This window comes from Miniopterus natalensis, chromosome 3 (genome assembly GCF_054644295.1).
Source record: "Miniopterus natalensis isolate mMinNat1 chromosome 3, mMinNat1.hap1, whole genome shotgun sequence".
Taxonomy (NCBI): domain Eukaryota; kingdom Metazoa; phylum Chordata; class Mammalia; order Chiroptera; family Miniopteridae; genus Miniopterus; species Miniopterus natalensis.
In genome coordinates, this window is record NC_142083.1 from 35,265,779 (window position 1) to 35,293,575 (window position 27,797).

The window sequence follows — 27,797 nt, forward strand, 5'->3', positions numbered from 1 at the left end:
ATTTAAAAAAGTCATTTTTCAAATGTGGTACTTACTAAAGACCACTCTAGGGGCCAGGATCAGTGTGTTTCTGCTGGGACTGACATTAGCTATCTGGATATAACTTTCAAAAGCCACTCAAGCAGTTTCCTAGTAGAAAAGAAGAGGTTTAGGGGAGATGTCAGAGGTCTCTTCCCTCTCTGACCTTCTGTGATTCTTACTTCTGTGTTCTGTTTTCTGCTATATATATTGTTCAAGATTTTGTTGTGAAAGCATGTGGTCCATTTGATAAAGGTGCATGGCTTAAAGTGATTTCCTTACATGTGTGTTTTGTATTAAAAGTGGAAGAGATCAATATTTTAATTTAAAATTTTGAAAAATTTAAAGAAATTCAGAAAACTATAAACATGCATGTACCCACCACCCAGGTACAAAAATAACGTGTTAGTTTTATCACATATATCTTGTGTGTGTGTTTTTTTAAAAATATTTATTGGTTTCAGAGAGAAGAAGGGAGAGGGAGAGAGAGAGAAACATCAATGATGAGAGAGTCATTGATCGGCTGCCTCCTGCACACCCCCGACTGGGGATCGAGCCCGCAACCCGGGCCTGTGCCCTGACCGGGAATCGAACCCCAATCTCCTGGATCCTAGGTCAACGCTCATCCGCTGAGCCACGCCCAGCTGGGCATATCTTGTAGTTTTTGAAATAAAGTCTTAGTATTTGTAGTAAAAGTTACATTGTATATACACACATACATACATGAAATATTTAATTTCTTACAATAGTCTATTGCCTTGCAACCATTTCTCATTTTACAGTAAAGAAAACTAATGATCTGATGGATTAATGGGTCCATTATCACATTCTAGCAAGTGACTAAACTAGGAATCTTTAATTACTAGGTTCTATACTCCCATTCTAGCTTGACTTCCCTAATAAATTGATTGGTTGGATATGGTGGAGTTGCTCTATCTGATGTTAATAAAATGTCCTATTTTAATTTTGAAATGTAACATTTCATGTTACATATAATAACATCAAATGTTTTCATATAAATATCTGAGGTATCTGTAATGACCTGAATGGGGGTATGCATGTGTAAAGAAGGGTCAGGGCAGAAGAGATCTTTAATCATGGTTCCAGGGATCTGATTCAGTTGAGGGGGCTCAGAGGTAGTCCTAACATAAACACATCCTTTTTCAGCATCAGGATTGCAAGTATCTCAACTGGACATTTGAAAGTCTCAGCCATAGAAATAAGAATTCAAACTCAATCTCCTGGCAGCTCATGGCTCTGCTTACACTCACCGTGTAATCTCTCTTTTCTGAAAGCACAAATAAATTAGGTGGAAAATTATCTCATCCCTCCTCCTGTGTTTCATGTTGTTAACATTTCTTCTAATGGGAATAGTTTTCATGAATAAAATGCCCAAATATCTTGGGTAGTTTTTAGAAAACACTGTGTTAAAATAGTGCCACTTTGGAATGAAAAAACAACACAGCACTAGGGGGTATTTGTGTGTGTGTGTGACTGCAATAAATGTGGCAGGGTGTTCCAAAAAAAAAATCTACTTGCTGCCAAAGAACCTGCTTGCTTTCTCCTGCCTGTGTTCTTGCTTTACCCCCCCCCCCCCAATTACTTGCTGTGTGACCTTGGGCAAATTAGTCTTCCTATATCTCATTTTGCTTATTTGAAAAAGAGATATTTGTACCTAATCTAGTTATATGAAGGTAATTAATGTGTGATTTAGACCAGTCCTTGTCAGAAAGTAAATAACAAATATGACCGGTTACATCTGTTTCCCAAAGATGGAACTTTAAACAAGCTTTTAAAAAGCAAATGTTGCCTTAAAAGTTTATGTATCATCCCAATCCCCTATATGCTTCATCTGTGTTGGGTGCAGCATTTTTAGGGTGTAAATTCTGAATTCCAGACATAACTGCATTAGTCTTGGCATTGTGACTGTTCATAAATGAACAAATCCTTTAAAAGAATACATATCAAGATAAGGATTATTAGATACTGTTACAAGCAATTCTGAAGGTTTTTAATGAGTCTCTCGAATGATTTAAGTTCCATCTAAGTATTAGAATAGGCAGGTTCACTTCTCCTAGTCTTTTAATTTGCACACTTTGAATTTCAGCTGGATTCCACTGGCCAAGCTGTTCATGAATTTCCTGACTCTCTGGATTGTGTCCAGCCACCCATGGGCAAAGAACAAATTGTTCCATTCTTTATAGTTGTCCCATACTTTTACAAGTTGAAACATTTGGCTAGGTGGGGTCATTTATTCTACTACTTTGTACATGATTAGAATATTGTGTCATAATTATGGCAAGATATTACCATGGATTTATGCATATTTCTTTTTGCCTTAGTACCATTCCTAGTTGAGTCAGGTCTATAATTAAAATCTGTACGGAGGAGAGTTAACTTTACAGTTGCTGAAATCTGAATGAGTCAGCCTCCTCTCCACAAGTACACTTTAAATTTACTGGGGAGTCCTCTGTCCTTCCCTGGTTTTCCGTTAAAAAAGTTTCCAGGGCAGTAAACATAAGTGAGAAACTTGGAGCGTGGGGTGGTGGCCGTTTGTGCTGCAGTAACGCGTCCCGCCTCGGACTGGAGCAGAGTGGCCAGTCAGAAAGGGGGAAGAGAAAGGAAGAGAAGGAAGCTTGGAGGTTATGGAAGCAAGGAAGGAAGAAGAGTGGCGTTTGGGGGTGAGTCCTGTAGAGGAGTCAAAGGTGGAAGGTGAGCGGTGGCACTGGGGAAGGAATGGAGCCCAGGGGAATCCAACCAGTGACCTTCTGGTGCACCAGACAACACTCAACCAACCGAGCCACACCGGCTGAGGCTGGGGCGATCCTCTCCCTTTTAAAGATAACGCTCCCAACACTGAACAATAACACCTTGTCTTCTGGGGACAAATAAAAGGAGCTGGTTATGGAGTTGCTGTGATGTGTAAACCCTGTAGGGCAGGTGGAGGGATCCCCGTTTTATAGACTTGCTTGAGGTCACCCAGCTAGTGTGGCAGAGCCTGATTTTAAATCCAGGCCTGTTCTCTCTACTACTGTGCAGGACGGCTTCTATTTGTTTTTGAGGGGGTAGAACACGTGGGAAGATTTTGGTGCCAATAGAGCAATACAGGTAACAGAGAGGAAGCATGTGCTAACAGGGAAACAAAGTTGCTCTAGATCCTGTAGTTCCTTTCTGCTCTTCCTTTTCTGGGCCTAACTTTTTTTCAAATATTCTGGGGGTGCCTTGCCTCTCCATTTCTCAATTGTGGGAATTGCTAGTATTTAATTCCACACGTATGAGCGAGACTGGACACAATGGGTCTGGGCTGCCTGTCGCTACTTCAGCCAATTAAGCAGAGACAAGGTTGAATCATTTGAACATTCCATTATAGCCGGCAAAAAAAGGGAGAGAAGTGGGGTTTGTCCACATAAAATCTGCTCTGCCCCCCCCCCCCCTTACTGGCTGGCTGATTAAATAGGGCACAAGGAAGAAAGGCTGCGTGCAGGGGGGGCGGAGTTGGGAGGATGTCCTCAGGGTCTGTGGTCTGTGTGTCTCCTTCCAGGATCTTGAAGTCTGATAACAGGGTAGTTAATTTTCAATGGTGTGAAAACCCAGTTCTGCCAGTTCCTAGGACCTGAGGATGGTCGGCATTCTTGAAGTAAACTCCCGGATGGGGGTTCAGCCTCCAGGCACAGCAACCAAATCAAAATGCATTCTGCCCTTGTCTGTTCTTGAAATGCATATTTTTTCTTTTTTCTGGGCAATGGGCCGGTGCAGGCCCCAAAGTGTCTCCTCTTCCAGTTTCCCAGGGTCTGTAAGAAAAACCTCATACCTATAGTTAGTAAGGTGAATGATCATTAAACAACTATGGTCCTATTCCTATTAGGTGCCCTCCCCCCTCTCCCAATCGCGGTTAACAGAGCACGATCAACATCTCTGCCTCCATCAGTAGGCATCTCAAACAACTCTTCCAAAACGGATCTGGTCCTAAGCACACACATACATCCCTCAGGAACTGCAACATCAGCCTTTCGGGTGCTCAACTAAAAACGTTTGGGGTCATTGGTTCCTTGTTCATAACACACCCAGACTTACCAAGATTGTGAACGCAGCCGCCTTCACCAGCTGCACTGCCTGCTACACTAGTTCCAGCCGTCCGAGTCCTCAAAGGGCCTCACCACGCTCAGACCACCCGCCCCTCTGACTTCTGCGGCCACCATTCACCCCCTGCTTCCTCAGGCAGCCCCTCTAACACACCACACGCTCTTCCCCTTACACCTCCCTTTACCTGGAGAGCTCTTCCCTAGTATCAGGTAACTCCCTCCCGCCTTCTGGTCCTGGCTCAGCCGCCTTGGTGCGGAGCTCCTCTGACCACGCCATTTAAAACTGCAACCCGCTCCCCTTCCACGCTTTGTTTTACTCTTTGCCACCATGACCGTTGGATAGAGCATGTTTTTCTTGATAACTATCTCCATAGTAGAAGGAAAAGTACATGAGGTCAAGGGTTTTTGCCAGTTTTTCACTGCTCTGTCCTCAGTGCTTGGAACTACATCGGGCCCAAAGTTGGTGTTCAAGAAAATATTTGCTGCCAGAACAGCAGGGTGCTGCTGCTGCTGCTGCGGTCTGAGTTCTTCATGCCAACCCTGTAGAAATAAAACAAAATCATGCTCCTCAGTTCGACAGCTACCGGGACTCCGACCGTCCAAGACCGAACGACGCCTTTCCCGCCTCTCGGTCAGCGGGCACCGCGCGCCCGAGATCAGCTCCCGGGCAGCCGCAGGCGGAGATCCCCAGGCTCCGGCAACCTCCGCCTGAAGCAGTCGGAACGTTTGTGCCTCGCCTCCGCGCGCGGCGGAAGGACTTTGGAGGCGCCCTCAGAGCGGATTGGGTGGCGCTTCCGGACAGAGCGGCTTCCGGGCAAAGCCGCGTCGGGCGGGACCGGTGAGTCCGCGGGTGGAGGCCCGCGCAGAGCCGAGGCGCGGGTCCGGAGCCTGGGGAGCGTGGCGGCCGGCGGGCCCTTCCCTCTCCCCGGCGGAGGCTCAGTAGTTCCGACCAGCGTCGTAGGGAATGGGGCAGTGGGGGAGCCTGGAGAAAAGGAGGAGGGCAGTTTCCGTGCGGGGAGCTGCGTGGGAGCCGCTGGGGCTGCAGTCTGGGGAATGGCCCTAAGGCAGAGCGCGAGTTTGGGGAATGGTATCCTGGGCTCGGGTTTGGGACCTGCCTCCAGCATGTGTCCTCGAGAGAGAGTCACCAGCCTTTGATCCTCGAGTTCCACACCTGAAAAACAGGACAGTAATCGCCCTTGCCTGTCTCACAGCGCTCGCTAGGACCAGGTCTGAGGGGAAACTTCATCAGTGGGATGTTTGGCGCAGATCTCATTTGTTTGCAGGTAGCATTCTGAGCTCAGGTGACAGAATTCACACCGACAGGATTACGTTGGGCAAAGTGGCTTTTCTGGGGTTGGATTCCCAGGAAACAGATCAGTGCTATTTTAAGAAGATGGAATATTGGGAAGTTTTAGGAGATGACTGACCTAAGAGGTCAGTTGGAGGTAATGACGTAAGAGGTCACCAAGTGCATCCCTCTCCAGGATGCTTAACCCCCTTCTCTGGTAACAGCATGCATTGTAAACATCCAGCTTCCCTTTGGACGTCTGCAGTTATGGGGAGCTTAGCCAATACCTGCCCTGTCCCTGTAATTCCCTGGTGCAGGCAGCTCTAATGACAAGGTCCTTGTAGGGCGTGAGCCAGAAGTGTTCCCTCCTGCAGTTTCTGCTTCTTGCTTTGTTTCTGAACTTTCAGAGAATTCAAAGTAACAAACTAAAAATAAAATACATTTTGATGTATTGGATGGCAGTAGCCCCTTTTAAAAGAATTTGAGTTTAAAAACATCGAAAACATTTGCATGGAGGACCAAAATGTTCAGTTTAGTCCTTGTATGCTGCGTTCCCACACATCATTAAACCTGCAAGGCACCAGCGCAGTTACTGAAATAGTGCAGAAGTTAGAATTAACTCATTTCTCTTTACTTGAGGACATTGGAGTGGATCACCAGGTTTCCTGAAACATGAATCTCTCCCAACAAGAGTGGTTTGTTATTTCAGTGAGAGACACAGGACTTTAGTAAATAGTGCCTAATTATAGCAGGTGCCACAGAAAACAGTGACCGTCTCCAACTTGTCAATCAATAGATTTTGATTCCAGAAATCCATTTATAGGTCAGTTCTTTAAATTTTTAAATGTATGTTGTATAGCAACAATAATACAAATGGGATTTGTTTTGTCCTTAATGCCTTGGTACTTGGGATTCCTTTGAGCCTTCATTTATTCACGAGGAAGCTGAAAAGGAGTGTGGAGTAAGGGGAGGAAGTTCACTGGAGAGGGTGGAGATGTGGGTGTGATGGGGTGTTTTTTACTTGGTTGCAGTTAATAGGTTCTGCCCACTACCTGTTTTATTGTTCATTATTAAAGACATACACATTCATATTGAAAATACAGACCAGGATAAAGAAGCAAAAACCAGTCACCCCTAATCCTATCATCCACATAACGCCTGTTCATTGAAATTGTCCTATTTATTGAAGTTGTCATATTTATTGAATTAATAAATATTTCCTTATTTTTTCTTTCAATAGTTGAGATCAATGTAGGTTTAATATTGTGTCATTTTTTGAATTATGTGCCATAAGCATTTATCACTTATAAATAATAATAAATTTCATTTAAAAACTTGATTATGAAACAATTTACACATGCACAAAGATGGAGGGGTAGTACAATGAGTTACCGTATCCATCACTCAGCTATAATAGCCATTAGTTGTAGCTAATCTTGTTTTATCTATACCCGTACCCACTTCTTACAATCTATGGTCCTGTCCTATGACACAGCTAAAATTCATTTTTGTTTTTTAAAAAAATTACAAGAAGATAACTTCTATTGGTGCCAAATTTGTATGTAAATATTAGTATTCCTTGGGGATGGGAAAAAGTTCCTTGAGGATTTTGTAAAGTATTTTCACCCAACAACAGTTATTGAATAAATTTGAAAGAATGTAAGATGACCTTGCATTCTGATTTTTTTTTTACTTTGTATGTTTACTTCCCCCTCTTTACTTTTCAAATTTAATTGTAGGCATTTGGTGACAAATATCTTTATGAAATTCACAATGCAATGGTTTTTATAGGATATTGAATAATATCATACATTTAAGAAAAAAATGGATGAAGAACCTGAAAGAACTAAGCGATGGGAAGGAGGCTATGAAAGAACATGGTGAGTAGAGCATTATTACAGTGTTTCTCTTCTCCTTTAGACATCTTTTACAACTTTATTAAAGTATATTTTACAAATGTTAAACTTCACCTCTTTCCAGGGCATAATTCAGTGATTTTTAGAAAATCTGTTCAGTTCTGCATTCATCATCATAAATCAGTTTTAGAACATTAAAAAAATTTTTTTTAATTGATTTTTAGAGAGAGAAAAGAAGGTGGAGCGAGAGATCCATTTGTTGCTCCACTCATTTATGCTAATTCACTGGTTGTTTCTTGTATGTGCCCTGACCGGGATCAAACCGCAACCTCTGCTTACTGAGATGACACTCCAACCAAATGAGCTACTCTGCCAGGGCTTAGAATATTTTTACCACCCCAGTAAAATCCCTCATGCCCACTTACAATTAATTCAGTTTATACCACTAGACCTAGGCTACCACAAATCCACTTTCTGCTTCTATAGATTTGCCCTTTTTGGACATTTCATGTAAATATAATCATTTACATGAAATGTAATAACATGTGGTTAGTTGTGTCTGGCTTCTTTCACTTAACATGCTAGTTTTGCCCTGGTGGGTATCTCAGGTGGTCAGAGTGTCATCCCAGTACTCCAAGGTTGCAGGTTTGGTATCCCGTCAGCGCACATACAAGAAGCAAACAGTGAATGCATAAATATGTGCAATAGCAAATCAATGTTTCCCTCTCTCTCCCCTCTCCGTCTTTCCTTCCCTCTTTCTCTAAAATCAATTTTTAAAAAATGCTATTTTTCAAGATTCATTCGTGTAGAATGTATTAGTAATTCATTTTTTTAAATTGGTGACATATATTATACGGTTATACCATGATTTTAGTCATCCATTCGTCAGTTGATGGACATTTAGATTGTTTACAGTTTTTGGCTGTTAAGAATAATACACCAGCCCAGCTGGGCGAGGCTCAGTGGTTGAGCTTTGACCTAGGGTCCAGGCGATCGGGGTTTGATTCCCGGTCAGGGCATATGCCCGGGTTGCGGGCTCAATCCCCAGTCGGGGCGTGCGAGAGGCAGCTGATCAATGACTCTCTCATCATTGATGTTTCTGTCTCTCTCTCTCCCTCTCCTTTCCTCTCTCTGAAATCAATATAAGATATATTAAAAAAAAAAAAGAATAATACACCAGTGAACATTTACATACAAATCTTTATGTGGACATGTGTTTTCATTTCTGTTGGGTTAATAAATTTTTAGCTTATCTTTTTAAACAAGTAATTACTACTTATAGGGAGATTCTTAAAGAAGATGAATCAGGATCACTTAAAGCTACAATAGAAGATATCCTGTTCAAAGCAAAGAGAAAAAGGTATGTAAGCGTTTTTGTGTGTTACAAAAGATAAAATATTTCTTTAAGCCTTTCTGTCCATCTAAATCCACTTTACAGTACTTAATTTCAGTTGTGTTTCAAGAAAACTGACCTGTAACCTTCTAAATAGGGGGAAGGAACCAGCAACTTAGTGCCTCAGCAGGGAAATGGGTCTTTAGGGACTATCCAAAATGCCTATAATTATGTAGATTCCATAAGTTAATAATTTATTTTACTAAAAAAAGTAGGTTAGTTAAAAAGTTGTATTGATTTCTTTGGGTATCATGTGGTAGTCCATTAAAATGTTTGTATAATTTTAACAGAGTATTTGAGCACCATGGACAAGTTCGACTTGGAATGGTATGTTATTTTTTTCTTTTACTGGCACAGAACTCTTTTGGGGTCGAGAAACATTCTGGCTTGATAGAATAAACAATAGTGAAACAAAAAACCTTTTAAAAGGACATATTAAAAATATATGTATAGACTATGTGAGTACTAAATGCCATTTTTACTTGGTCAAAAATGTATTTGAAAATTCTCCTTCTTTGTATTTCTTTTTTGTAGATGCGCCATCTTTATGTGGTAGTAGATGGATCAAGAACAATGGAAGACCAAGATTTAAAGCCAAATAGGCTGACATGTACTTTAAAGGTAAAAGAAAAATTTTAAAATACAATCTTTTTATTTTGAGTTTGAGTTAATACAAACTATAGCTGAGTAGAAGTGCTACCAGATCATTTAGGGAAATGATACACCAAAATAGCTAATTACAGTAGTCCCTCCCCTTATCCTCAGTTTCAGTTACCCGTGTCAGCCATAGTCTGAAAATATCAAATAGAAAATTCCAGAGATAAACAATTCACAAGCTTTATTTATTTTATCCTCACACAAGGATGTTTTTATTGATTTAGAGAGAGAGGAAGGGCAGGAGGGAGAGAGAAAGAAACATCAGTGTGAGAGAGAAACATCGATTGGTTGCCTCCCGTACACTCCCTGACCAGGAATTGATCCTGTAACCTAGGTATATGTCCTGATCAGGAATTGAACCCACAACCTTTTGGTGTATAGGATGACGTTCCAACCAACTGAGCCACCCGGCCAGGGCAACAATTCATAAGTTTTAAGTTGCATGCCATTCTGAGTAGCATGATGAAATCTTATGCTGTCCTGCTTTGTCCTGCCACATTGACATGGATATGAATCATCCCTTTGTCCAGTGTATCCATTCTGTATTCACAGTATAAAAGATATTTAGGGAGAGACAGAGAGACCACATTCACATAACTTTTATTACAGTGTATTATTATTATTGTTCTATTTTATTATTAGTTATTTTTGTTATTTTCTTATGTGCCTTTGTTATTTTCTGATTTGTAAATTAAACTCTATTATAGGTTTGTATGTATAGGGAAAACTATCTGCGGCTTTAGGATCTCAGAATGTATCCCCCAAAGATAAGGGGGGACTACTATGTTTATGCCCTTCGTTTCTACCCTCCTACCCTAAGTCAGTGCCTTGTTTTGTCAGTTATTCCTTTTCTTTATTGAATCTTCTTTCTCCTTTGAGTTACTTGAATCAATCTCCTCAGTTTATAAATATATTCAGATTATTCCTAATTTATCAAAATCCATCCTTAATTCGGCTCATTCTCCTTTTTTGTCTTCATTGGATCTCTTCCTTATTTAGATTGTTTGTCTTACATGTACAAGTGGTTCCATCTTTTAAGGCCTAGTTTAAACCTATGTTCTCACTTACCATTTCAGATCCAGGTTTAATATTTTAATATTTAATATTTTAAATTTTGTCTTTTTTTTAAATCCTCACCAGAGAATATGTTTTATTGATTTTAGAGAGAGAGGAAAGGAGAGACAGAAACATCGATAGGTTGTCTCCCATACATGCCCCGACCAGGGATTGAACCCCCAACCTTTTTGGAATGCAGGACAATGCTCCAAACAACTGACCTGGGTCAGGGCTAAATTTTATCATATTTTATTTAACATTTTTACTATTGAACATTATTTTTTTAATATGTTTTTATTGATTTCAGAGAGAGGAAGGGAGAGGGAGAGAGAGATAGAATCATCAATGATGAGAAAGAATCATTGATCAGCTGCCTCTCGCTTGCCCCCCACTGGGGATCGAGCCCATAACTTGTGCATATGCCCTGACCCAGAATCGAACCTCGATCTCTTGGTTCGTGGGTTGATGCTCAACTACCAAGCCATGCCTGCTGGGCCTACTGAACATTTTTTGAAAATCTGTAAACTTAAAAATCATGCTTGATAAATGGGTTTCCCAAAATATTTTCCCTGTGGTTGTTATTTTGCGCTTACCTAGTATTTCCTTTTTGTTTTATTTGAACAGTTGTTGGAATACTTCGTAGAGGAATATTTTGATCAAAATCCTATTAGTCAGGTATGTAAATAAGCGACAGAATTTAGAATTAGATTCCTGATATTACTGCAAATGAATTTATTTTTAAAACATTGGGCATCTATTCTATGAATTGTTAAGTGATTCAGATTGTGTACCAGTTTTTGGTATACTTGTCAATGAAAAGCAAGATAACTCTAAAAGTTAAATTATGTACAGTGAACTCAGCTAAATTTATGTCAAAATTATCATGAGAAAAAGTCTCACATGTTTCTTACTCCTTCTGTAATTACTAATTTATATTAATGTACATTCTTACCAAGAAATAATTTGTTAAATTAATAATTATTTTTATTTTTATTACTAGATTGGAATTATTGTGACAAAGAGTAAAAGAGCTGAAAAACTGACAGAACTCTCAGGTATGCATAAAATTACCTTTACAGGACTCAAGGACTTGACTTTATTTACCCAACCTTGTAACCCTGTTTATAAGGTTGCCTAATAAGTAAAATTAGGCTTTCTTGTATGTTCTCTATTAAACTCTATTAAACTTAGTGTCTGAGATGAACTGTTTTAAATTGAGTTCTGTACAGTGGTGAATAGTATCACAATGAAAGTAAATATGTATGCGTAAGATAGAAACATTCATCCCCAAAGTATTAAAATTGTTGTAACCATTCAGAAAATCCACTTAATTTTAAAAATAATTTTTAAAAAAATGTATGTTCTGCCCAGCCGGGTGTGGCTCAGCGGTTGAGCGTCTACCTAGGATCCAGGCGATCAGGGTTCGATTCCCCGTCAGGGCACATGCCCGGATTGCGGGCTTGATCAATGACTCTCTCGTCGTTGATGTTTCTATCTCTCTCTCTCCCTCTCCTTTTCTCTCTCTGAAATCAATAAAGATATATTAAAAAAAAAAGTATGTTCATTTTTTAAAAAATTTATTTCAGGGAGAGAGAGAAATATCCATGATGAGAGAATCATTGATCAGCTGCCTCCTGCATGCTCCCCACTGGGGATTGAGCCTGCAACCTGGGCATGTGCCCTGACTGAGAATCGAACCGTGATCTCCTGCTTCATGGGTCAACAGTCAACCACTAAGCCACATTGTCCAAGCTAAAATGAATTTTTTACAAGTTAAACCTCTAAAGAGCAAAGAATATAAAAAGTAAATTGTAGTTATTGTTAATGATTCAGGTTTTTTTTTGTTTTCATGGCATGCTTAACTGAATTTGAGACTTTTAAAAGATAATGGCAGGTTTTATTTGCTTTGGTATATGTGTTATAAATTTACATCACTAGTTTCATTTTATTTTCTGTGAAATACTCTATCCCTTAAATGTCAGTCTTTTTTTTTCTTTTTTTTTAACATACCTTTATTGATTTCAGAGAGAGGGAGAGAGAGAGATAGAAACATCTAGAAACATCAATAATGAGAGAGTCATTGATCGGCTGCCTAGCCCACAGCCCGGGCATGTGCCCTGACCAGGAATCGAACCCCAATCTCCTGGATCCTAGGTCGATGCTCAACAGCTGAGCCATGCCAAGCCGGGCTTAAATGTCATTCTCAACCTCTCTTCCTCATCAGTACACATGAGGAACCTCACCAGTACACATGAGGAAAGTGACGTACTTTTATCACTAACTGTTTTTCACTGTGGCAGTAAGAAGTAAAATGGATGTCAACCTGGAGTTATCCAGGAAACTCAGTGGCAAGTAATCAAAAAAATCTCAAACTAGGTTAGGCACAAAAGGGAAATTACATGCCCATGTATTAAAGGTGGGCTGATTTCATATATAATTGTTTCTAGGGGTGCTAGCTCTGCCTTGCTTCATTCTCTGATAGTTTTTTGTGAGCTGAAAAGATGTCCATTAATACTAATACTCCAAGTCTACATAACCTTTGTAGCTTTAGCACAAGTCCCAGATAGGACTCTTATTTACGCTACTAATTATGGTCTGCCTGTCCATGAACAGTCAGAGTGGACAGGAGAATGAAGTGTTTTGTTGGTAGGCCTGGATTACATGCTTGTCCCTGGATGAGGATGGAATCAGGGTCAGCTTCATCAGAATCTCATGAGCTAAGGAAGGTTATTATACAATAGGGAAAGGAGGTAGGGCCAACTCTTCTACTACTACCCCCAAATTAGTAACAGTTTACTGTGTGTGCCAAGGAAGTCATATACATAGAGATCACAAATTCTCTGGAGATTCTGATAGACCTCTTGAAGGTACACTCTCTCTGTGATCAGAATCACTGCTATAAACCACACTGATAGTAATGCAGTATGCTTTTTTCTCAGACTCACAGTACAGTGGGAGATGAAAAAAATATTTGTATGATGTGGTAGAAAGAGAAGTGGATAGAGAGCCAGGAGGTCTAGGTGTGAGTGCTGGTCCTGCCTTTGGGTAGGCATATGTCTTTGGGCAAATCATTCATCTTATTTGATTTGTTTCTCACTTATGAAATGAGGGATTTGGGCTTAGTGAGGTACTTTTCATTTCTAAAATTTTGTGATGCTAAGAATAAATAATTGCAGTATATATTAAATATGGCAAATGGTTAATATTTTAAAATGTATTCTGTTTAAAGAATGGACAACACCAAAGGTAAGCCCTAATGTAAACTATGGGTGACAATGATGTGTTAATGTAGGTTCATCAGTTGTAACTAACTAACATTTTTGATAATTGATAGTAGGGGAGGTTATGTGTTAGGAGCAGAGAGTGTATGAGAACTCTTTGTACTTTCTGCTCAGTTTTGCTATGACCCTAATATTTCTTTAAAAAATAAAATCTAGTAAATCTTAAACAAAAAACTTACTCTGTGCTCACTTTGGCAGCATACATACTAAAATTTATTCAGATAAATAAAACCAAGAAGCTCTAAGTAGATGAATGGACAAAGAAGACATAATTCATACGAGGATAGCCAAACAAGTGATCAAGAACAAACCACTTAGCAACATTTTATTGTTTGTATTTTAAATGAGCAAAATGAAGTTTCAACAAGAATATATTGCTTGCTATTTGGGAGGGAGAGGTCATAAAAATGATTGTTCCTTGGAGTTATACTTAGGAAATGTTATGAAAGAAGAAAAAACCTCACTACAAATGTACCTTTTTTTAACAGTAATTGTAATAGTGGCAAATTGTAAATAAATGTTCAGTAGTAGGTAGGTAGTTTGATGAATTACACTATACAATAAAATCAATTTAATGATGTTTTGGTTATTGTTAATTAATATGAAGACAGTGTTGAAATAGGATAAAATATCTGAAGAATACCATATTTCATTGACTCTCAGATTTAATATTTGTGAGATACCTTTAGTTTATGAGCCATCAAGAAGGAAACACCACCCAGTCAGAGTGGCTCAGTTGTTTGAGCTTTGTCCTGTGCATTGGTAGGCTGCCGGTTCGATTCCCAGATAAGGACATTCCTGGGTTGTGAGTGTGAGCTCCGAGTAGGGCATGTACAGAAGGCAACCCCTTGATGTCTGTCTGTCTGTCTATCTCTCCCTCCCTCTCCCTCCTCCCTTCCCTTCCTTTCTCTCTCTAAGCATGTCTTTGGGTGAGGATTTAAAAAAGAAAAAGGAAACACTAGCAGTTAAACTTTGACACAAGGTCAAATGATATGTGACTCATTCATTCCAGCTTCTTGATGATTTAATGTGTTTGTCAACTATTGTTCTAAAGAATTTGGCAGTTTTTGCTCCCTTCATTTGCATTACTTGAGTTGAGATATAGAATCTTTTCAGATGTTAACCTTTTTAGTTATTTTTCCCATAACAGAAGATAACACAGCTTTGTCTATTTTTGGAAACCCTCTTTTCTTAGGTTTAATAAAGCTCTTGGGTTTTTCTCCTGAAGAAAAATGTAGACTTGTAGGCGTTCACTAGTAATAAATTTACACCTCACTGCTCTGTTCCATGCCTGTCTACATAAAGATTTAACCTTTTGTATTAATAACTTTTCTAAAAAACACTTTAAATCACAGTTAAACTCAACATGAAAGGCACAGTGTTCATAATGCATTTAAAGCAACAACACATCCATAGCCATTCACAGGTTCCCACATGAGCAGGCAATGACAGCTGTCATAACAATGCTGCTGGCTGCCAGCGATGGTAAGACAAATTGTGATTTCAGAGATGTTAAAATGTGAACATATATTAGTCTTAAAAATGATGAAATAGGGAAATATTTAAAGTAAAAAGTTATGCACTCTAGGTTAATATTAATAAAATGTGTGCAAATAGATAAAAATATTATTTGTACAGCAGGTCCTTCTTGAATAACATCAAGTTCAGCATCATTTCATTATAATATTGATGAGATGCCATAGGAACTTAGCTCTTGTTTATATTGATTAGTCTATGGTAAAATTGGTCTCATTTTATATTGTTTCACTTAAAGTCACAGAACCTGTCAACAACATTAAGTGAGGATTACTCTTTTTTTTTAGTATGAAATGAGACATTATATAACAAACATCGCTGATAAAAGTGTATGTTGCTAAAAACATAAATTGAAGGGATTCTGTTCTTTAACATAAATATGTAAATTTTTGGAGAGACATAAGTTTCCGTAAAGTATAAATAGAGTATTATTAAAAGTAAATTAACAGGGGGAACACTTTGTAAATATATGATTGTCTAACCACTATGCTGTATACCTGAAAGTAATACAAAATAATATTGAATGTAAACTATAATTTAAAAAAGAAAAAATAAATAAATAAATTAAATTAAATTATTCCATTTCTATTTTAGGAAACCCTAGAAAACACATAACATCTTTGAAGAAAGCTGTAGATATGACCTGCCATGGAGAGCCATCTCTTTATAACTCCTTAAACATGGCTATGCAAACTCTAAAGTTAGTGTTTTCCATTTATTACATATAATTGATCTCAAAGTTTTTTTAATAAGTTGAAATGATATGTTAATATGTTTCTCTATAAAACCAGCTATAATGAAATCATTATGAAGTGAAATATGTAATGTCATTTATGATGTTTAGTGTGGTGTTAGTAATTTTTACTTTACATTTTAATTGGCGAGGATTTAGAAAAACATAATTAAAATTGTAGCAATTTTAGTAGTACAAAAGAAATACGTTGATGAAAAATATTTTATTGAAAATTGATTGTATATGGAATTTAATGTGGTATGATAATGTGAGGTTTTGTGCATTTATTGACTTTTAATAGCTTATTTGTGATTTGTAAATAATAGTACTCTTTTCCAACAAGTTCAACTATGTAGAACATAACAGACGCGAGATTAAGTATTCAGTATAGTTAAAGCTTATATATTTTTGTCCCTGGCTAGTCTGTCCTGACTCAGATTTTTATACCTTTATATAATAGATATTTTTCTAGTTTCGAAGTAGCTGTAATGAAGGTAGGCACAATAGCTACATCCACAAATGAAAGCTGAGAGCCTAACAATGAAGATATAAGCAAGTACGCTCCAAAAAACTGATAAAATTGATGCTAAAGGGGTAGAAATCTCTAGTTAGTATAGAGGATAACTGCTTATCACATCTTAAGATTCCATAGGCCATCATTTAATTAAATGGTACATAAAAATTAATGTTTATGATTATTATGACTGAATCACCATGAGGTTAAATTATAGACTTAAAAAAAAGAAGTACATTACTGTTGTCAAGCCACATGTATACATACACCTTAAAATTGATGCAATTGGTATTGTTATACTTTGCAATGTACCCTTTAGATCTGTATGAAGCAAATCTACTAGAATGTAAGCTTCATGATGTCAGGAACCTTTGTCAGTCTTGTTTCTCTATCCCCAGAACTTAAAAGAGTTTTCAATTCATTCCTTTGCAGTGTTGAAACAAATGAGAAATTCTATAGTCTAAATGTATAAACCATGTATACTGTCTTTGGGTAAATTTTTCATTAGTGTAATTTGTTATACCTAATTGGAATGTATTTTATCTTTCTTTAGACACATGCCTGGACATACAAGTAGAGAAGTCCTAATCATCTTTAGCAGCCTCACAACGTGTGATCCGTCTAATATCTATGATCTTATCAAGGTAGATCCAATACTTTTATAATCAAAACCAAAGTTACAACTCTAAAGAAAATTGTGTAGTGAATTTATTACTAGTTTTCAGAGCATTCTGTTTATTTTTCAAACACATTAATTGTTCAATGCTTTTTTTTTCTTCCCCCAAAACTGTCCATTTACTTGGATTTTATGAAGACCCTAAAGGCAACTAAAATTAGAGTGTCTGTTATTGGATTGTCTGCAGAAGTTCGGGTTTGCACTGTACTTGCTCGTGAAACTGGTGGTATATATCTAGACTCTTTAATATTTATTCATATTTACTATGTAAGAAGTAACAATGAATTACATCAGGATTTTTTTCATATTATGAAAGCAATATATTCCAAGTTTCAAAGATTTGACAAGTTCTACAGAATCTCTTTCATTAACCTGTCTTTAAGCTACTAAACTTAAATCAATTCATGTCCTGAAATCCAAAATATGGGTAGTCATCTTAAATATATTATTGATTTTGTTGATATCTCAAAATGCAAGAAATTTTCAGAAGTTATGTCAATATTCAGAGGAAGCAGTATAACTCTTGAAAAGCTTGAAATTTCATTAAGTGTAATACTTTGTAAAGATCTCATAACTTGCCTGTCCGGGCGTTGCTTAGCAGTTGAGCATCAACCTAGGGTCCCGGAGGTCATGGCTCGATTCCTGGTGAGGGCATGTGCCCGGGTTGTGGGTTTGATTCCCAGCACAGGGCGTGCAGGAGGCAGCTGATGAATGACTCTCATCATTGATGTTTCTATCTCTCCCTCTCCTTTCCTCTAAAATCAATAAAGATACATTAAAAAAAAAAAAAAGATCTTATAATTTGGCTTTAATTGTAATTATAGTTATTCCTTGAAAAGTCAATATAAAGATGTTATTTAAATAAGGTTTTTGAAAAATGATAATTTAACTTAAGTATTTATTTTGAAATTGTATAGTTTAGATAGTGAAACATTTACAGAAATACATGGAAATGATGTAATTCATTATTATGTCTAGAAAGCTGATTTTCTTTTCTTTTGCTTCTCATCTTGTTAGGCACATACCATGTTATTTTAGATGAAAGTCATTACAAAGAATTGCTGACACATCATGTTAGCCCTCCTCCTGCCAGCTCAAGTTCTGAATGCTCACTGATTCGTATGGGTAAGTGTTTATTTTGTGTTATTTTAACATAAACATTTAAAAAATACATGTTGGCTCAAACTAGATTTTCTGTTTTCATTTGCACAAGTTATTTTAACATTTAAGATTTTTTTTAACTTAAATGTTTTATAATTAGAGAAAATTATGCTATTGAAGCAATTTTGGAAAATACAGAGATGTAAAAAGAAAATTAAAACCATTTGTAGTCCTATTACTCAGAGTACACTACTGGCTTTTTTTTATTGTTAAGGTGTGAAAGGCATAAAGACACTGCATTTATAGAAAAGTCCTTGTATTAGGAAATTTAACAAATAAGCTGCAAAATCCTTGGTACTGTTTGATCAAATCTGTAATACAAACTGCAAGACAGAAGGTTGCAGGAAGGCACATCAGATTGCTCAATGTGATTTTGTTTTTGGAAGATGGGGAATGCTGGGTTTTGCATCATTTAAAAAATTTTTTTTCCTTTATTTTCTAAAAATTTTATAATGAACATTACATTTATAATTGAAAAAGACATAACTATTTAAACATAAGAATCTTCTTGCTTAATATACATTTTTTAACTGTCAGTGAAGTGGAATGCTCTTCTGTCTTGTTTTGGGCCATTTATAGTACTGGTCAGCTGCTCTTTCCTGTTTCCTCATCTATAAATGAGATTCGTATCTATCTTGTGTGTTGTCAGGATTGAGTTAATGCAGATGAAATGTTCAGAATAATGCTTGACATAAATACTCAATACATTTTAGATACGATGTTGGCTAATCTTTTTTGATTTATTGATACATTTCCTTAGCCCATTTTAAAGCTCTTCTTTTATCTTATAATAATTTATTCTTCAAATTGATTTGTTAGAGTCATTTAGGAATATCAACCCATTTTCTGTCACCTGATGTAAATATTTTTTCAGTTGGTCCTTTACCTTTACTTTTTTTTGTTTTGATATGTAGATATGTTTAACATTTTTATGTAATAAAATCTCTTTTTGTTTATGATTTCTTGGATTTGTCTTCAAATTAAAATATATATGAAAAACAAACTACCTAGGTTTGTGCATTCCAAAAATTTAAACACAGACATGTATTTTTTATATAAACTGAAAGTAGATTATGCAATAGACTCCTCCATTATGTCAGAAACTATTTAAAAATGACATTTTCTTTTTAATAAGCAGTATATGTTACTTGTTATTGAATTAGAAAATACAGATATGAACTTGAGAAGCTGAGGCTATATGTATGGACAGACCTTTCTCCCATTTCCTCCACTTTTGACTTTTCTTGTAACCCGGAATTACAGTCAGTTTGACCATGCTATAATAGACATATCTGAAGTGCAGGGGAGAGAACCTTTGTACAACTTTGTGGGCTTTGTAGTAGGAACATTTTTAGGTTCCTAGCCCTAGAATTTTGTTATTTGCTTGGAAAAAGAAAGTAATACATTGTCTTCTATGAAGGATTTCCTCAGCATACTGTTGCTTCTCTGTCTGATCAAGATGCAAAACCCTCTTTCAGCATGGCGTAAGTAAAAACCTGGAAACGTCAGCGATGATGTTCTCATATCTTTAATTCTCTTCTATAAGTTATAAATTAAAAAGATGGACTTGAAATATAATGGCTTTTGTAAAAGAAATACAATGGCTGTAAAAATGAGGACTATTTCTATAAACTCCTATACAGTAATCTTTAGGATATATTACTAAGTAAAACAAGATAGAGAACAATGTGTAGTATGCTACCAGTTATCTAAGAGGGTGGAAATTTGACTAGGTATACGTACTTGCTTATATAAATAAGAAAAATAGTATTAGAAATCAAAAGTGAAAACTAAAAAAAAAAAGTTTACCTAGGTGATGTATGGAGAAAGGCAATGAGATTAGACCATAGACTTTTCTGAATATACCTTGTTTTAACTTTGGAACTTTACATTTTACGTAATTATAAAACAAAATTAAAGAAAGTCATTCTTAAAAATTGGAAATAAGACTATTGTCTCTAGCTATAAAGGTATAATAGGGACTGGATTTACACTCTTGCCTCCTGCTAGAAAACCAGACAAAGTATATAAAACAACCATTTTCAGACATTGGAAAAAAGCAATACAGATAATAATCCCTGAAAGAAGGGAAACAAGTGAGGTGGGCCCTATGCAGTTTACTGTCCAAAGAGAATTTGCAGGCTGCAATACAGGGAAGGAAAACCTATACAGAGCCTGGAGGTCTTGCTCAGTTGAAGAGACAAAGTCCAGTTAGGGGAGGCTGAAATGGCTATTATTTTGTAGGTCAGAGTAGTAGAGAGTAAAGAGCTCTTGAGATCTGCAGAGACTTCCCCATGAGTCATTACCTGAGTATTGATCAGCACATTTCTGTGAGTGAACTACCGGGGCCAGGGAAAGAGCCAGTGGAGAGGAGCAGGCAGAACAATCCCTAGAGCTCACGAGGGGCAAAGAATAGTTTATGTCCCCACCAGTCAGTTTGGAGACATCTGTTAACACAACAGGATTGAACAGAGTCCACAATAATGGAACTAAATTAACCCCAGTCTAACAGCTGCTCTGGGCAGCCTAACAAACTTAAAAGCAAGTCTTGAACGGATCACACTATTTCCAAGTTACTTAACTGTATTCCAGAAAAAGCCTCAACATATTTAAGGGGATACAAAAAAATCCACCACCCCAAAGCAAAATTCACAATATCTGGCAGCCAATCAAAAATTACCAGGCATGCACAGAAGTCAGAAAATACCCATAATAAGGAGTCAAAAATCAGAGAATGGAAACATATCCAGAAATAACACAATTAATAGAATTAGTAGACAATGTTAAAACACCTATTTTATACACACACACACACACCCATATGTTCAGGAAAAGTATAGGAGAACATGAACATGATAAGAGAGATGGAAGTTAGAAAAAAGACCCAAATCAGATTTCTAGAGATGAAGAATACAGCGTGTGAGAGGAAAAATTTAACAACAAATTAGTCACTGAAGAAAAGATTAGTGAATTCAAAGACATTAATGGAAACTATTCAAAAGTACAGACAGGAAAAAACCCCAAAATGAATATAAGTGAGCTATGAAACAACTTTAAGATTTAAAAATCAAGGTAGCATACTTCCTTTTGCTCTGTTTACATTTTTGTATATCATGTTTCTAAAGTAATGTTTTTCCCCTCAGGCATTTGGATAGCAATACTGAGCCAGGACTTACATTAGGAGGCTATTTCTGTCCACAATGTCGGGCAAAGTATTGTGAGCTTCCTGTTGAATGTAAAATCTGTGGTAAGAAACCAACTGTTTATTATTCAGTAAACTAATCTTGAATAACTTCTCACCTATATTGCTCTTAAAATAAATGTAAATATTGAGCTCTGCTTGTGTTTCTGGATTTAATGTGAGAAAAAAAATAGATTACTTTTTTTTTTTAATCCTTGCCCAAAGATTTTTTTTTTAAAGTGATTTTAGAGAGAGAGGAAGGGAGAGAGAGAGAGAAAGAAATACTGATGTGAGAGAGAAACATTGATCAGTTGCCTCTTGTATGCCCCAACCAGGGAGGGAACCCACAACCTAGGTATTTGCCCTGACTGGGGGATTGAGCCCACAATCATTTTGGTCTATAAGATGACACTCAACTAACTGAGCCACCCAGCTGGGCTAGACTACTTTTTTTATTGAGTGCCCTGTACTCTGTTTCCAAGAATAAACATGGCATTCCAGAAGAGTATCTTGATTCTCTTTCTGAATAAAGCATGTTCTTTAAAGGAGATGCAGCAGATCTGGTAGACACTTTGCAGCTCTTAACTTCATAAAGTAAATATATATAAGAAGAATAGGGAATTAAATTAATAGAATTGTAGAATTTTATTTATAAGTGATCAAATAGGCAAAGAGAGGTCACATCTATCCTAGAACCTCCTTTTATGGCCACAGGTAAACTGAAGAAATGAATAGCTACAATTAAAAAAAACAAAAAACTTGAAAATATTTAGCCTAAGTTATATCACTTGACATTTCAGCCACTGTCTTTATGAGGTTTGGGCTGTTAAATATGTCTCTCTGCTTTATGTGTCAGGTCTTACTTTGGTGTCTGCTCCCCATTTGGCACGGTCTTACCATCATTTATTTCCTTTGGATGCTTTTCAAGAAATTCTTCTAGAGGAACATAATGGAGAAAGGTATATGGGTTTTGATTCATTTATATGTTAAAAGTGGTAAAGTTAGAATACATTGTCACTACATTTAAAAAGTTGCATTAACTTGGGCAAAATTACTTCTAACAAAGAAAATGAGATGTGTAATGCCTTGGTTATGACTGAAAGAACTCACTGAATAGATCTGGATCTCCAGAAACCTATTAGTTTCCCTCAACCCACCTGTGTATATAGTAAGAGTGGTGGTATAGTGAACCAGCTCTCCAAAAAGAAAAGGCCCTGATTCTTAGCACTTGTTAATTTCCATGGTATAAACCTGGAGGATTTATCCAGAAGGTCTAATATCAGAATAATATGAAAATAAAGGAAAGATCAAATGAAAAGTAGAAAAATTGAAGGGCATTTTTCTATTAAAGGGCAAAACTTTCTGGATTAAAAGGGATTGTCAGGCCTCTAACATATTGAAGGTAAACAGACCCACACTAAAGATACCATTATGAAATTTCTGACTATGCAGCAAAATACTATAAACATTTCTGGAGAGGGAAAATTAGGTCACATAATCTGGAATTAATATTGTTTGGTTTCTCATCAGTAACACTGGATGCTGGCAAGGAGCAATTTCTTCCAAAATTTGGAGTGAAAAACTGTTAGCAATCTAAGCTACATACCTAGAGCCAAGACAGGGTCTGGCACAGAGCAGGTCTGTCTCAGGCCAGCCTGTAGTGTGTAGGTTCTTGACTTCGTAAAGGAAAAATTTCACAGTCAAGTCCAGATGGGTTTGAGAGTATGTTTGTTAATGCCGGGGACACTGAAACAAAGGAAGAAATTAGGGTAGAAGAAACAACAGAGGAGAGCCTAGGCGGTGCTCTGCTTTGGCTCCCTAGAAATGTTAGAGGAAAGAAGTGAGCCTGGGTGGGGCTGCTGTGAGCTCACTGGGAAGTCAGAGGAAAAGGGGATCTTGGGGACAGGATGGGGCATGAACCTGGTTGAGCTGCTGCTGCCCACCACTCCCCTGGCTGCAAGTCTTGTGGGGACCCTTACAAATAAAGAGTTCATGCCCGGGAAGGGGCACAGGCGTGCTCTAGAGGGAGCCCACCCTGCCTTTGTCCTGGGGTCCTTTTATTGTTTCCCCCTGCAGGTGAGACTTAGGGGAGGCTTTCAGTAGAATATTCATCAGCTTTCCAGGAGCATTTTTAATATGCTGATGCATTAAAATGAGTGTATAGGGGAGTTTGGATTATTCTTTGGTCTGTTTTACTGTTTTACTTTTATCTTAGGTCTGTCTTTAATGGGGTTTTTGTTATTTATTCCCCAACTTCATCTGTCCTTGGGTTTAGCTGCACAAATGGCATTAATTGAGTCTTTGTTCTCTGTTTCCCAGGCCAGGGTGATTTAAGCTATGTATTCTCTGGTTAGGGAGGAGGGTATAAACCATTTGCTCTCAAGTGGCCTTGGCCAGGGAAGATAAGGTCTTACAATTCAAAAGCTGGCTGCAAGCTGCCCAAACTGTTTGACCTTGTTTAAATTTTTTGGTCTCAGTTTCCCCATCCACTTGCCCAGGATTTTCCTAGGTTCTTACTACCCTGCCACAGAATAAAGGCATTTTCAGACTTGTAAAATCTTAAAAAGAGACTTTCAGAGGATGTTGTGGAAGAGATGCTTCAAAGGAACTGAGAAAGAGTGACTGAAAGAGAATAGGCGTATCTATCTAAATTCAAAAGTAGCTAAACAAAGGCCTACAGTGACGGTAAGGGGATACCCCAGTATGACGTTTGTGTGTCAGGCACAGAGAACGATCAGTCCAGTTTGGAGACGATGAGACTGCTGCAGGAGAGATATCCCCCAAACGATGACAACTGTGTAATCCCTGATGTAGTTTAACATAATGGGAGGATGTCTAGAATTCTCAGGGAAAGGTTGGGGCTGAGATAATGGTAATTCCATAGAAAACTAAGCTTATGAATAACTACAATAATCACCTCTAGGAAAAAATGTTTTAAAATGATTTTTTAATATATGTTTTTATTGATTTTAGAGGGAGAGGGAGAGATAGAAACATCAGTGAGAGAGAAACACTGATTGGCTGCCTCGTGCTCACTTCCTACTGGGGATCAAGCCCACAGCCCCAGCATGTACCCTGACTGGAATCAAACCAGTGACCTCTCGGTGCATGGACGATGGTCAGCCAACTGAGCCTCACCGGCCAGGGCAAGGAAAATGTTTTAAAGAGAGGAAAAGTTATATTACATGTCTCAGATGAATATGTTTATAAAGTCATAATAAACTAAAATTTTTTTTTTTTTGCTGCAAAAACTGTATTGTTTCCATTTGGTCCAGTGCATGGGAGAGGGCTCCAGGGTGGTTAAAAGAATGGCCAAGGGTTTTGGGGAGAGGCTCAGGTAAAAGCCAGACACCAGGAGAATGCAGAGGGGACCCCTCAAAGGCCTCTGGGCTCCAGTGCTCCTAGTCGTGCTTGAGGGTGAGCCTTTCAAAGAGATACTCGCCCAACCCAGCCTGGGGGGCCGCCAGCCTGCGGAGGTGAGTCAGGTGGTCACCCATTTTTTGATGAGTTTCACCTCCTCCCCCAGGAAGCGGTTCTCCTGGAGTCCCACAGATGAGTGTCTGCGCAGGTAGAACCCAGGGCATGCAGATCCAAAAGTGCCTGGTTCAGGTTCCTGTCCAAGGCCATGGTGGCTTCCATGGCATCTGGGTTTTGCCCCACTCATCCTGGAAAGGCTTCATCATGTCCTGGAAGAAAGTGCGTCCCTGGGTCTGTTCCATTCAAACACTGTTGAAGCAAGAGACAGATCTGGGACCGCCGAGGGCACTGCCTAAATCTTTACTATTCTTTTATCTAAAATGATTTAACGACATCGAATTGAGAATGACATTAGTTATGCATGTACATGTTATTGGTTCAAGAGGGTTGGAAAAGAATCTTAGCAGTTCATAGCCAGTGCCTATGAAAAAAACAAGAGAGCACTATAAGCATAATTAACTATCAGACAAAAGTTTTGAAAGTGTTTGCTCTGGGGAACTGGAAGTGTGGGGGTGAATAGGCAGGGAACTGTTATTTTTTTGTAATAAGTTTTGAGAATGATTCCTTGAAAATTAAGCCTGTAAGCATTTATTCTATGCAACAAATTAAGTTCTCTCCTGTTCCTCTAGAATTATACCTGTCCATTATCTCTGGGAGAGGTGAAAAATAGTTACTCATTATTTTCTGTAGGGTTTAATTCCCTGTATAATCCCAGCTGAGAAAGCATGCTCATGTTTAACCTTGACGAAAATAAAATTAATATTTTATTCGACATTTTCAAAATATAACATTTATTACTTAGATAATTTGGTATAGAACAGATTTTCTCCTCATTTTGAATTTAGAAGGACTGTACAACTGAAGACAAAGAGGAATAAAAGTACCAAAACCAAACTTGTGATTCTGTTTACATGACGTAAGCGAGTTTTGTAGATAACATGTTGCAGTAGTTTTAAAATTCCGTTTAGAAAACAGTGAATTCTACACATCACTATTGTTTCCTGTTTAATGCATGTGCTAAAATCACTAGGATCAACTTCCTCCTTGAAGAAAATAAATTTTTTTTTTAAAGTAAAATTTGGAGCTGGTAGGTGACTTTGGACTTACTGTGGAATTTTCTTAAATTACTGGTATTCTTAGCTCTTTCGCCTAAAAGTCATGTGTAAATTAATTGTAAGTAAGATTACTTATTAATTAAAGGATTTTGTTACTGAGCTTTTGCTGAGCTATTTTAATGAGTTAATCCTAAACAAAATGATTCTTAAACTTTTTCAGATTTTGTTATGGATGTCAGGGGGAATTGAAAGACCAACATGTAAGTTCATGGCTCTCTAAATAATAAATATTGTGCAAGAAATATTAAAAGTTTTCAGTAGATTATTGATGACCAGACTTCTATCAGGTTATTTCTCAGTTTAATAACAGTAGATAGAGATAAAATGGGAGCACAGTAGTTTAAACAGTTGTTTTGTAATTCTGCATTCTAATTTTGCTACAAAGATATTTTAGTACTTTAAACAGTCTTTAGTTTGCAAGCTAAACCTCATTTAGTTTGGAAGTGGTAAACATTGTTTCTCCATATTGTGCTTTAAGTTCTTTCATAACCCATTCTGAAGTGAAGTTACCACTTAAGGTGGCCACAAACCAAAGGTTTGCCAATGAGAAAATATTTTAAAATTTTTTGAAAGGGTTCAATTTGAATGTATAAACTTATATAGACACAAGTAAGGTAACTGTCTAGTTTTAACTTTTTCTTAATTTAGTTACCTGTCAATATTTAAAACTTTACATTATAAACTATATAACATGTTAGTGGGAAGGATTTCTTGTTTACTCTCATGTTTCATAAAACACTTCCATTAATTTTTCCATGCCTCTTTGATGCCAGGAGCTTCATCCTCACTGGAATCACTTTTTGAATTATTTGACAGTTTTTAAGAACATATCATCTTTACTTCTATGCTGCTTAAGATTTAATAATTTTTGAATCTGTGTATGATGCTGCTCTGGAAGTTTTACCCCAAGCACAAGTCTCTCTGTGCTAATTATTACTAATAGAATAATGAGTTCTCTCCTTTTTCTTTGTCTTACATGTGACCTTTGCCATATTCTTTAGGGGCTTAATTAAAAGGGTAATATAACTTTTGCAATTGTGAGGTTATTTGCTAGGAATAACAATCTGTTAATTGTTGTGCTTCTCCTTTTAAAAAATTTAATTAATTCTTTATTTTATTTTTTGATCACAATTTATTGCTCCTGTACCCTCTTCCACCTCCACCCTCCCACCCCCACAGTGCTTCTCTTTTTAATTGAATCAGTCAGATGACCTCTCTAAGCATTCAAAACTATCCCTAAATACAAGCTTATGTGTCTCCCCCAAATAGTTACTTAAAATGAAATATTGAGAGTGTCCAATGATAGAAGAGACTTTAAGGACGCAAAGTTACTCCTTCACTTCTAAGGAATTTTTTTTGGAAAAAATAATCACCTTAGAGAACACATAGTACATTGGAAATAATAATGTAGGTGGGGAAAAATTGATAAGAAATATAAACGAGCAAAGCAATTTTAGTGTCTTCTACGTATAATCTGTTTAACGTTTGAAAACTGCTTTTTAAATTTTCTTTTCTCTTCACTGCAGGTCTGTGTTTGCACTGTGTGCCAAAATGTTTTCTGTGTGGACTGTGACGTTTTTGTTCATGACTATCTCCACTGTTGTCCTGGCTGTATTCATAATATCCCAACTCCTTCAGGAATTTGATTCCAATAGAACATGTTAAAAAAACTTGCAAGTGGAAATAAAATGATTCTTTACAGGAAGCTCCAATTAAAACATGACAAGCTGTTCAAAAGGAAAATATCATTAAAGAAACATTTTGCTAAGAAAA

At 37.3% G+C, this 27,797-nt stretch overlaps 1 protein-coding gene across 3 annotated transcripts; it reads left to right on the plus strand.

The window, feature by feature from the left end:
* The first annotated feature begins 5,247 nt into the window (after positions 1-5,247).
* GTF2H2 (general transcription factor IIH subunit 2) lies at positions 5,248-27,797 on the plus strand. Of its 3 annotated transcripts, none has more exons than XM_016213911.2 (16): positions 5,248-5,383; positions 7,180-7,268; positions 8,527-8,604; positions 8,928-8,964; positions 9,172-9,258; positions 10,975-11,025; positions 11,351-11,405; positions 15,762-15,867; positions 16,968-17,058; positions 17,229-17,316; positions 18,108-18,215; positions 19,672-19,735; positions 21,395-21,498; positions 22,289-22,391; positions 26,185-26,224; positions 27,551-27,797. In XM_016213911.2, exons 2-16 carry the CDS (start codon positions 7,213-7,215, stop codon positions 27,668-27,670), a joined length of 1,188 nt encoding a protein of 395 aa, XP_016069397.2. In that variant the 5' UTR covers positions 5,248-5,383; positions 7,180-7,212; the 3' UTR covers positions 27,671-27,797. The 3 variants fall into 3 exon arrangements, with proteins under 3 accessions (XP_016069397.2, XP_016069396.2, XP_087671533.1); XM_016213910.2 differs by lacking the exon at positions 5,248-5,383 and adding an exon at positions 6,090-6,211; XM_087815407.1 differs by lacking the exon at positions 5,248-5,383 and having other exon boundaries at positions 7,090-7,268; positions 8,511-8,604.